Source organism: Nicotiana sylvestris, chromosome 5 (assembly GCF_000393655.2).
Source record: "Nicotiana sylvestris chromosome 5, ASM39365v2, whole genome shotgun sequence".
NCBI classification, from domain to species: Eukaryota; Viridiplantae; Streptophyta; class Magnoliopsida; order Solanales; family Solanaceae; genus Nicotiana; species Nicotiana sylvestris.
This window is the reverse complement of record NC_091061.1, coordinates 176,429,453-176,441,919: the sequence shown is the minus strand read 5'-3', so window position 1 is coordinate 176,441,919 and position 12,467 is coordinate 176,429,453. Positions and strand designations below refer to the sequence as shown.

General features: G+C 34.1%; 1 protein-coding gene across 1 annotated transcript; it reads left to right on the top strand.

The window, feature by feature from the left end:
* The first annotated feature begins 1,549 nt into the window (after nt 1-1,549).
* Nucleotides 1,550-8,641, top strand: LOC104247557 (uncharacterized). The gene is made up of 16 exons (XM_070147345.1): nt 1,550-1,644; nt 1,783-1,834; nt 2,395-2,468; nt 2,786-2,836; nt 2,927-3,043; nt 3,235-3,351; nt 3,460-3,595; nt 4,599-4,769; nt 5,045-5,203; nt 5,385-5,491; nt 5,822-5,912; nt 6,089-6,230; nt 6,376-6,535; nt 7,011-7,127; nt 7,844-7,970; nt 8,301-8,641. The coding sequence occupies exons 1-16, from the start codon at nt 1,550-1,552 to the stop codon at nt 8,535-8,537; spliced, it is 1,953 nt and encodes a 650-aa protein (XP_070003446.1). The 3' UTR covers nt 8,538-8,641.
* The last annotated feature ends 3,826 nt before the right edge of the window (nt 8,642-12,467 follow it).

The following is a 12,467-nucleotide window of genomic DNA, read 5'->3' as shown; positions in this document are numbered from 1 at the left end:
AGCTTCGCGTATTCTCTAACTCGCTACAATAATAAAATATAAATCATCTATACGAGAATTCATAAGCGAGTTTACTTGGCGAGCTCCATGCCTTCAGAGTTGAGGTAAAAGATTCAAATCGTATCAGTAGCGCAACATTTACCCGATGTAATTTAAAAAGAAAAAAAGCACTTCGATTTGTGATTACAGAAATTAATAATTTGGAATGAAAGGAATCATTTTGACATCCAATGATGAACTGGAAATATTTTTCTTTTGTCCTAAAGTGCAGAGAAATAAGGAAACTAAATCTAATGGAGCAAACAAAAGAGATTATTTACCAAAAAAAAAAAAACAGAAAAGATCAACATCTCTATTATTTACCTGTGTTTTACAAATTTCAATATTATAAAAAGCTTAAACCATAGTTATAGAGATTAGCCAACTAAAGCAAAGTAACCAGCCATCAACATAGAGGTATGGAATTAACTTCTTCTCTGTGTCTTTATTTTTTTTTATTGTTGTTTTTTAAGATACGTTCATATATATATATATATATATATGGGGTCACTAAGAGCCTGTTTGGCCAAGTTTTTTGAAGGCCAAAAATACTTTTTTTTTTAAATTTAATATATTTGACCAAAATAAAAAAGTACTTTTGAGCAACAACAAAAACAGTTTTTCTTCTTTTGGAGAGAAGCTACAAGTAATAGTTTCTTCTAAAGCAGAAGCAGAAGCAGAAAATTAATTTGTTCAAGACAAAGATGACCTTACAATAAATTTATAGTATTTTTCAAATTATCCTTCATAAATTTAACAATTTTCTTTTCCTATTCCTTTTCCTTTTTCTTCTTATTTCTACCATACATTTATTCTCTTTTTTATTTTAATTATATTTTTATTCTCTTTCTCCTATTCCTAAGAGTAGATTTTAAATTTATATTGAATGATATATTTTGACATATTTAAATTATCATGTAAACAATAAGTAATACCAAGCACATTCGAAGTTATTGCTTTGAAATAACTATATTTTATATTGATTGGCATTTTTCATTTATGATTTTTACTTTACGTTTTATATTATAATTGAATTTTTTTATAATAAATATTTAAATTTATTTTTCTTTTCTAAATAATACTAATCGCAAATTGAATATTTATTGTTCTTTTTCATAATTTGATACTTAAAAGTACTTTTTAAATATTGGTCAAACACAACAAGCTTACAAAAAGCATTACACAAACGAATTGACCAAACACAAAATGCTATTTTGCAAAAGTACTTTTTCAAAATAAACAGCAGTTTGGCCAAACAGACTCTAAATTCATTTACTATAATTGTAAAGTTATACGAGTTTTCACGTATTTGGCCCAAATAAAACGTTTTAGCCTGCATGTCTGAAACCAAAAATAAAACAAATAAACGTTGTTTTCTCAATTCTATTTCCTTATTAGAACATGATATATTAACACGTAAATCAAGCTAGTAAAAAGATTTTTGATTTAATAGTAATCCAATATTTTTATTTAAATTCCAGAGCAAATATTTTGTGTGAAAATGTAGATAATGGGGAAGAATAAGCAACTAAGCGTACATATTTTGGAGGTTACTGTGGTTGCTTTATTATTCTTGTTAGTGGCTGATTGTCGACCTCAAAATGGGTTAGTCTCTGTTTCTTTTATTTGATTTTATATCTGTAATCCGTTATTTTTTTTTAATTTAAGTTAATAGCAAAAGCATTTTGCTATTAAAATTCAACTTATATTCTGACTTGCTACTTCTTAAATTGTTTAAAACAGGCGAAGATTGACAATAATGCCAGATGTCAAATTGGAGATACAACCTAATGATGTAAATCTATGTTTAGCAAACTTTTTTTTTTTCTATTTGTATTGTAATTATGCCATATTAATTCAACTGCATGAATTATATTCGCTGCAACATTAAAGTCACAAAATTATTTTTGTCAAATTAAAATTACTGAATTTAACCTATAATATCAGTAAGTCACAAAACTTTATATTCACTATAATAGTAAAGTCGCTATGATCGGTAAGTTTTACCGTATTAGTTATCTAATTTGGTGGCTTTACTGTTATAGTGGATAGAATTTAATTACTTCAACCTGTCGATACCAACCTTCTCGATCGGATGCGAGTAAGGGCTGATATGTTGATTGTGTCGTCACATGCTTTTTGATTGAGTCACCACCTCCCACGGCTACAACCAACACAAGATGAAAAAGAAATCTGAACGGTCTATTTTCATACTTTTCACGATATGATAGCATTATAGTAACAAGAGCTTTACATCTCAGGTCGACAAATACTCTTTCAAAATGATAAAATATATATAATTTTGTGGTTTTACTATTATAGTGAATAAAGCTTAGTAATCATACATGAATTTACTCCTATAATGCATTGTGTTTTTTAACCTTTGTACATTATTTAGGTTCTCACATCGTTTTTCATGTCCTCTTCAGGTAACAATAAGCAATGGCTTCGTCAATGTTACTTTATCGAAACCAGATGGCCTTATAACAGGCATATCATATGGTGGTATCAATAACATATTAGATACCAAACTTGTCGAAACTGATAGAGGGTATACATATTATACATTAAATATACATAATTATACACATATTATACATATAATATTATACATCTGATTACTACTTTTAATATAAGCGATTGAGTGGACGGCTATTCAGATTATTCTTCTTTTTTTAAATATAAGTTTCGAGTTTCTTTAATGAAGAAAATAATTAAATGTAATACTATATTATGATGATTTCAGGTATTGGATTTCTGTTTGGAATCTTACAGGACATGGAACAGCTCGAAAACAGTATTAATCTTTACCTTCTGGTCTAAAATTGATAAATTAACATTGACGAAAAACAATTACTAAAATTATGTCCTAATTAATATTATGCAGGTTATCAGCAACAAGTTTTGAGATCATATCGAACAACGGAAACACGACAGAAATTTCATTTAAAAGAATTTGGAATTCTTCTCAAACTGATGAACCTCCCCTAGACTTTGACAGAAGGTGATGTGTTTTGCACTATATTACTAATTTATCATATCGTAACATGTAACGTATCTTATTTTCCAGGTTGATAATTTTACTTATATGAACGATCTTATAGTTATCGTTTAGACAAATAACGTAAATATTCTTTTACATGTCAGTGTATAAACATTATATCTTGCTAATATTTCAAGAGACCAATTTTTCAGGATCGTAATGGGACGCGACACGCCAGGATTTTATACTTATGCTATGATTGAACGTTCAAAAGAATATCCCCCTACGATTATCCAACAACTCAATGTTGTGTTCAAGCTTCAAGACATGTAATTTATCTAAAATTTCTCATTATTAACGAAAAATACATTTTTAAATCTATTCCCAATTCCAAAAGTTGGATATATTTTGTATTGAAATTGCATATTTATGAATAGGTTTCATTACATGGCTGTCTCGGATGAGAGGCAACGTGTCATGCCAACACAAGAGGATCGAGAAAAAGGAAAGGTGCTTGGCTTTAAAGAAGCTGTTCTACTTACAAATCCAGCCAATCCAGATCTAAAAGGAGAGGTATATTGTTTTTCATTCAGTTTCTAGTATCTGCATCAGGGTTCGACTAAATACGGACTCTTACTGAAAAGTCCCACAATAGGGGATAAAGCGCTCCATAAGAAAAGTGACTCTATACAAAGCTCGAACTCGAAACCTCTAGTTGAAAAACTAAAGGTTAACATGGGCCACCTATGTTGATGGGGCTAGAATGGGCATAGGTAGGTTGGAAGACAAACTGTAACAGTTCACGAACAGCTGGCGGTTGAATTCGACAAAGGTTCGCTGTGAAACTTGCCTAAGGCAAATCCTACATCAGAATGGGAGGAGAAAGTTAGGGACTATATATATAAGGTCGAGATAAGAATTCAATTGTTACTCGCGCATTCTAAGCAGGAAGCCAAGGGATCAAAACTGTGAGATCCAAAAGCCTTTAGGTGGCTAGAGAGATAGGACCAAAGCTAACAATATCTTAACAGTTAGACATGACCGTGGCAAAATCTCATTGTTCAATACTTGTTACCTAAAGAGGGTGATGTCTAGGGCGGATTTACAGTCTACCAAAGGGTTCACGTGAACTCGTGGTCTTCGACAAAAAATGTGTATATTACGAGTATAATTCATATAATTTGTCTAGATACTACTTTTGTGAGCCGATGGTTGGATTTGTTGTGTTGGTTCACTAATTAAGTAGCTGAGATTTTTCCCTAGGGACCAAGGATTGATCCTTGTCGAGCCCATCTATTCTATTATTTTATACTATCAAACTAGTGGTGAGCCCATCCTCTATGAATCCAGTTCGCCCGTGGTGTAGCTACAAAACTATAAAATTAGCAAGCAATTGTTGAAGCTAATTATTAGATAATTCGAGAGGATTAATCATTTCATAATCCAGGGATATGATATCGAAAGCATTATTTATATATATAGTTGGATCTTGGATTTGAACTTTATGTTACGTTTCAAGTTCATGATTTTACCATACCTCGTTTAATTTATTGAGTTCGAAATCTATTATATGCAGGTAGATGACAAGTACTTTTACGCAAATGATAACATAAAAGATAAAGTTCATGGATGGGTATGTAGTAATCCTCCAGTAGGATTTTGGATGATTAATCCAAGCAATGAATTTCGTACTGGAGGACCTTTTAAACAAGACCTTACTTCACATGTTGGTCCAACTGTTCTTAGTGTAAGTGATGAATTATTTACTCAATTATATGTATAGAAAAGGGTAGCTCGGTGCACTAAGCGCCCGCTATACGCGGAGTCTGAGGAAGGGCCAGACATAAGGGTCTATAGTACGCAGTCTTACCCTGCATTTCTGTAAGAGGCTGTTTCTACGGCTTGAACCTGTGACCTCCAGCTGGTCACATGGCACTCAATTATATGTATCATTTGTTAATTTTCTTTTACTTCTAATTAAGTGTAGATCTTAACTTTATATTATATTCATAATTATCACAGGTATTTTTCAGTACACATTATGCAGGAGAAGATTTAGCAATTAAATTTCAACATGGAGAAGCATGGAAAAAAGTTGTTGGCCCTGTATTTGTGTATCTTAACTCTGATGCTTCAGCTAAGGAAAATCCTTCTATATTGTGGACTGATGCGAAGAAAAGAGTATGTATTAATGAGCTCGTACTAGTTTTCTGATACTTTTTCTGTTTCAATTTATGCGACAAATATATGTACTGAAATATTCTGAGCTGACTCTTATATACTTCGAACCTTGCCACGTAAAATGAAACAAAGGGAGTACAAATTTTGGCATCATTTTTCTAACGAATGATCAAATTTACAGATGAATCAAGAAGTTGCAAGTTGGCCTTATGAATTTCCACTTTCACAAGATTACATCAAATCTAACCAAAGAGGAACAGTTACAGGCCAACTATTTGTTAATGACTGGTACTTTTCTTCAGTATTCTTTCTCTAATATCTACGACCTATGTTGCGTGGAATCTTCAAAATGCTGCAGCACTGGTGTCGGATCCTCCAACAATATACTAGTTTTGGAGTATTTGACATGCACTCGACGACATTTTTGAAGAGTCCGAGCAACATAGTCTGCAACCATATTATATATGTATTACTATGTAAAGAGAGTACTTTTAAGAGTTTAAGTTATATACATCGTTATTGTAAGAAATTCTTATACCGTCAAGTAACTTTTACCTGTTTTTGCAGGTAACTTGTTTTATTGATTGACTGACTAATATTATTTCCTTTTTTTGAAAGGTTTATCAATAAAAGAGATGTACCTGCATCTAATGCATATATAGGGTTAGCGCCACCTGGAGACGCTGGATCATGGCAAATAGAAAATAAAGTAAAGTGTAAAATAATTTATATGTATTTTTCAGGTGTTTAATTGTATGTGGCAAGCTTTTTAAAACTTTAATTTCCTAAGTTTTTCAGTACACTTCCTTTGTTTTTCTCCTGAATTTCCTCTGATAAAATTCATAAAAATGTTATATATATAAAAATTTTGTTTTAAATTTTCAGGGTTACCAATTTTGGACTAAAACAGACACTAAAGGAAACTTCATCATAAAAAATGTCATATCTGGTATATATAACTTGTATGCAACAGTCCCAGGATTTATTGGGGATTACAAATACACTCCAATTATTAAAGTTACTCCAGGTTACATTCTTGCTTACTTATTTGTTTTTTTTTTCTTTCTAATTTTAAACTCCATCTCCAATCAAATAAATAAATACTGCTATATAAATTGAGATGGAGGGTATCTAATTTTTTTTTTTCGAATTTCATTTGTACCAAAATACAGGTTCTAATATTAAATTAGGGAGTTTGGTGTATAAACCTCCAAGAAATGGAGCCACACTATGGGAAATTGGAGTGCCAGATCGCACAGCTGCTGAATTTTTTATTCCAAATCCACCTCCACAATATAAAGTTCACAAATACCAAAACAACTCTGAATCAATGTATGTTCCACAAATTTCCTTTCCTGCTTAACTTTACTCATTATAACAGAAAAGTTGGAGATTTTTGCTTACTATAACAATGAAATCAAAATAAATAAATTTTTATTGTTAAAGTGAATAAAATTTATTGATTTTGCTGTTATAGTGGAAAATTTTGTGACTTTACGATGACAAAAAAGTAATTATTTGACTTTATTATAATAGTGAATAAAGTTTCATGACTTTATTGTTATAATAGGTAAAGTTCAGTTGGAAAAATATTTTTCCTTTTTTTGATAGGGAAAATATTTTTTTCCAATGAAAGGAAAATGAGTTCATTAGAAAAATATTTAAGCCAGTCAAACATAGGAAATAAAAAAATAGTTTTCGAAAAATATTTTTCTCCGTACTAAACACACCCTTTGCGCATGTTATTTTTCTAAATCTAGCGTTATGGTTCAAATTGTAACTCATTTACCCCATTTTGGTTTTCTAGATTTAAGCAATATGGTCTATGGGAACAATACAGTGTTTTATATCCTAAACGAGATCTCGTCTACAATGTCGCCACTAGCAAATATTCAAGAGATTGGTTTTTCGCTCATGTCACAAGGTATGTTATTATAGCTTCATATAAATATATGTATTTATATATGATATAGTTAAAACTAACAAGTTTATCCGAACCTAGTAGCTTTGGCTCGAACCATATATATAATATTAAAAAATTTACTAAACAAGTAAATAATAGAGTACAACCCAGTAAACGAGAGTTGAGGTAGAATTCCGAACTCGAACACAATGTTCAAATTACAACAAGAATCCCACAAGCAGTGGCGGAGCCAGAATTTCAAGTTTATGGGTTCAGAATTCTAATCGTTTTAAGTTAATAGGTTTTAAATTAATAATTTATACATATTCAATAAATTTTGTAAGACAAATACGGGGTTCAAACCTAAGCTATTGAGTTCGACCGAACCCGCTGGCTACACTCTAGCTCCGCCCCTGCCCACAAGTGGAGTCTAGGGAGGGTAATGTGTACGCGGATTTTACCCCTCAAAGGCAGAGCGAGAATTTAAAGCTTCTGGGTTCAGGATTTTAGTTCTTTTAAGTTATTGGATTCTAACTTAATAATTTGTGCATATTCAGTGAATTTCTTAAGATAAATATAAGGTTTGTACCAAAGCTACTGGGTTTGGACGAACCCGTAGTCGAAGGCTCCGCCTCTATTACCCCTACCCTGTGAAGGGTAGAAAGCCTGTTTCCCGACAAATAATATTCAAATTCTTATAACAATATATAGTACCTGTTGGATGAATTCTTTTGCAGGAATGTAGGAAACAACAAATATGAAGCTACAACATGGAGTATTTTATTTAACCTTGGAAATGTTAACAAGGCCTCAAATTACACTCTCCAATTAGCTCTTGCAGCAGCTCATGAATCTGAACTACATGTAATTAATCTCACCCTTATTAATTTATTATTTGACTTATTATTTCAACAATACACACACATATATCCTGACTTATTATGTAATATTTGTTTTTTGATTTTTCTCATTAAATTTTATGCCATATCATATTTATGGTAAGGTTTGAGTCAAAATAACTTTTAACAATGATAAAGTTTAATTACTTTTAAGAATAAAAAATAGTTAAGTTACTTTAGTAAAATTAAAAGATAGTTAAATGACCATTAGTGAAATTAACTCGTTATTCTTGATATTGTTGTTATTCGATCGATAAATGACTTACATACAAATTCTTTTTTTTTTTTTTTGAAGGTTCGTGTCAACAATGAAAAAGCACAAGAACCTGTATTTACAACAGGATTAATAGGGGGAAGTAATGCAATTGCAAGACATGGTATACATGGATTATATTGGCTTTACAGCATTCGAATACAAGGCAATTTGCTTGTTAAAGGATCAAACACAATTTTTCTTACTCAAACAAATGCTGATCTCACTGCCTTTAATGGAGTCTTGTACGATTATCTTCGTTTAGAAGGACCTCATTAGAGATAAAATGGTCATTCAAGTCGTTCATTTTTTTCAAGTTTTGGTTATGCGTGGTGTTTTTAGACGCGAAAATTTTGTAATTGAGTTACTTTTTGGGTGTTATCACTTTTAGTCCGCTTCAGAAACTATTTATATTTGATAGCCGAAAAAGTGTATAAAATTTGTATGATTTTTGTATATAACATATAGAATGTATATATACAAAAAAAATACACAAAAAATATACATTTGTTTGGCATTATTTTGAGAGCGGCAATACAATGTCATTTTCCCGAATTTTTTGGATGATCTTAGTCAAATTAAATTTTTATGATTACTATAAGGAGTTGAGTTTTAAGAACGCTGGTCTTGTACTTTTTTTGGCCCATGAGAATCTAAATTCTTATTTAGTAATCTGAAAACAATAGTAACAAAATGGAATCTAATAATCTGTTTCGTTAATTTACCTAGCTGCAACTGAAAACAATAGTAACAAATGTAATTTAATAATCTGTAAATATTGGAAAATAGCTACCTCTTATAAAAACAGGAGAGATTAAAAGCAATTTAATTCTTGAGAATGTATAGACCAAAATCTGCCCTAAGGATTCTTAACGTAATATGGCAATAAGGAAAGTATCGGCTGAGGTCGAACAAGAAGCAGCGAGATTCATGATCGAGATGTCAATCATGACCGAGGTTGAGCATTGTGCAAAGAACAGTAACGGCTAGTGTTTGAAATAGGATATTAATTGAATATTCTCTACACTTGTACTATTAGAGTTTGTTAGAGAAATGTCTTGTATAAATAGAAAAAAAGATAATGGCACAGGGGAGGCGAGATTCATTTTGATAAGAACACTTTTGAGAAGAATATTCTTCCTCTCTCTCTAACAAAGATACAAATGTTGCTTTTTCATTGACATTCTTACATATATTATTCCACACTTTTCCAGAAGATACAAGGATATTTCCAACATTCTAAGATTTATCTGTCACACATCATTGTCAGAAGGAACAATCATCTAATTCATTCATTATTGGGTGATTCATTCCTTCTATTTACTTAAATACCACTTATTATTATTTATTGCTAGTTATTCCTCCATTATTGCTCATGCTTTGAGAATATTTAATGCGCAATCTCATTAACTTCCCACCGAATCAACCCTACATTGTCCGTATTTTCAAGATCTTCGTTGAGAAATATTATTATTAACTAAAGTTTAACCCATCATTACATAAATATAAGGTTTAACCGAAAGTTATACTTTTCGGTCAAACAATTTGGCGACGTCTGTGGGGATTTCATAGTTAAAGTTTTTAGTTTCCTCTAGATCTATAACCAACATGAACCGCTAATGTAAAAAAAAAAAGACAAGAACAGGATCTCCTTTCTTTGTACACACAGATCTGATATGGCAGGTAACAATGAAGAAAGAACGAGGATAATGGACGACCTCACAACCAACCTATTGAACATCAATGAGATTTCTGAAGCAGAGGGCGAGGATACAAAGCCTAAGGCCTCTCCCAAGCGAGGCGGATCACCCCTCTTCACTGTAGAATCACAAAATCTCTCGGCAATGGAGCTTCCAAGTGCGTGGTGGAAAAGACGCCACCAGTAATAAAAAAGCTCCTCAAGGCTTGGCTAACTGATACGCTAACCAACGTCCTCCATAAACCTGCTTAGGATACAGTTGTAGAAAAGGCAAAGACTTGCGTTATACCACCAGCGGACGAGCAGCGCAACTAGTTCCCTCCTCCAACGACATGTATTACTCACAACATGGTTAACAATGCAGGTGACGACGTTCTCGCAACCATTTTGAAAAGGATGGAGGAAATGGAGAACGAGAACAAAGCACTTCGAGACCAAATAAGAGAACACCAGGAAAGGGTCGATAAGATACCAGGTGCCCCAAAGCTCTTGCCAAAGAGAGATGCTGGTCGGTTCGTTGAGCAGCCATACAATGATGACGCCGCCTCACATGCCATACCAAAGACCTTTAAGATGCTACCCTACCTGAAAATATATGATGGTATGACCGATCCCGAAGACCATGTAACTCATTATGTCACCGCCGTGAAAGGCAATGACCTCGCCAAAGAACAAGTATGCTCTATTTTGTTGAATAAATTTGACGAAACCCTCACGGGAGGTACATTAACATGGGATTCACAACTGCCTGCGCATTCCATTGAGACCTTCAAAGAGATGGCTGACAAGTTCGTAACGGTTCATGCTAGGGCCATAAAGGCCGAAGCAAGAGTAAACGACATATTTGACATCAAACAGTCTCTGAGAGAAGGATTGAGAGACTCCTTGCCCGTTTCAACCAAGTAAGGATGACCTTGCCGAATGTATCAGAAGGGATGGCAGTTGCAGCTTTCTAGAACGGGCTGAGCAGAAATGGTTCAACGGCAACTAGAAAATTATTAAGTCAGCTTATGAAGTACCCCCCAACTACTTGGGATGAAATACTCAACGCATATTATGCCGAGGTTTGAGCAGACGAGGACGATCTCAACAGTCCGACCTACCGATTAACCTCGGTACAAGCCGAATCCAGAAAAGATCGAAGAAATGATATCAGGAGGGACCTAGTAGCTCTACGACCCAACCAGGAATATCATCTACCATATGTCAGAAGTGTCATTGCGCCTTCCTCCCGCCATAAAGAGGTCCCACCCAGATCAAGGATAGGAACTCACAGGAACGAAAGAGGTATGCCCTCTTTGTTATCTGTTTACAATTTTGTGTATCACCTACAGAAATCGTCTATACTTTGGAGAAGCTCTGACCTAAGGTAAAGTGGACACAAAAGATGAGGTCAGACCCAAATACCAGAAAATCAAATGCCTTGTACGAATTCTACCATGAGCGAGGACACAAAACCCGGGATTACATCCCTCTAAGGTAGGAGGTCGTAAACATGCTATGACAGGGACACATCAAAGAGTTGTTGAGCGACCGAGGAAGGCCCAATTTTGCCAGAGGACGTGAAAAACATCAAGGACCATCGAAACTGCCCTCGCCAACCCGCACCATCAACATGATCACTGGCGATAGCGATGATGCCTCTATCAACAGTATGAAATTCACCACAACCAACAATCTCAAATGGTCAATCACCCATGAACGGTATGACGAACTCGAAGAAAGTATCATCTTCAATAATTCGGATACCAAAGGTTTGGCTTTCCCTCACTATGATGCCCTTTTTCTCACTTTACGAATTTTAAATACCGATGTGAGAGGCATTAAGGTAGACTATGGAAGTTGCGTGTGCATTATCCACCCTCAAGTACTTAAACAAATGAAACTCGAGGATAAGATAGTGTCGCGCTGCATCACACTAACAGGTTTAACAATGCAGTTGAGTGAATATCCGGTGAGATCATGCTTGTAACAGCCCAGCGCGCTAGTGATATTATCCGCTTTGGGCCGAGGCCCGTACGGGTTTAAAATTGTCACTAGGGTCTAAGGCTTAGTAACTTATATACTTAACATCCGTCTTGTGTTTTACCGATGTAGGACTCTGTCTAAAGCTTGGGGTATTACATACACCCCCTCTTATGTACTCAGTGTCCTCGCTGAGGTTTGCCCCACTGTATGGGATTTGCCTATACTCAGTACTGAGGTTTGCCCCGCCTAACCGGGATTTGCCTAAACTCAGTTGAACTCTAACCCACCATCGATATAACTGACACAAAAATGGCTTTGATACCATCTGTAATAGCCCAGCCCGCTAGTGATATTGTCCGCTCTGGGCCTAGGTCCTCACGGGTTTAAAATGCGTCAGTAGGGTCTAAGGCTTGTTAACTTATATATCCAGCATCCCTTTTGTGTTTTGCCGATATTGGACTCTATCTAAAACTTGGGGGTGTTACAATGCTCCCCCTCCTAGCCGGTGGAGTCACTATGGAAACCGCATTCCATATCATGAA

Bases quoted from the DNA above. Each gene is read 5' to 3' on its own strand.
- LOC104247557 (XM_070147345.1), top strand. From the start codon at position 1,550: ATGGGGAAGAATAAGCAACTAAGCGTACATATTTTGGAGGTTACTGTG. The intron at 6,536-7,010 runs GTATGTTCCACA...TTGGTTTTCTAG, and splicing joins CAAAACAACTCTGAATCAAT to ATTTAAGCAATATGGTCTAT. The intron at 7,128-7,843 runs GTATGTTATTAT...ATTCTTTTGCAG, and splicing joins TTTTTCGCTCATGTCACAAG to GAATGTAGGAAACAACAAAT.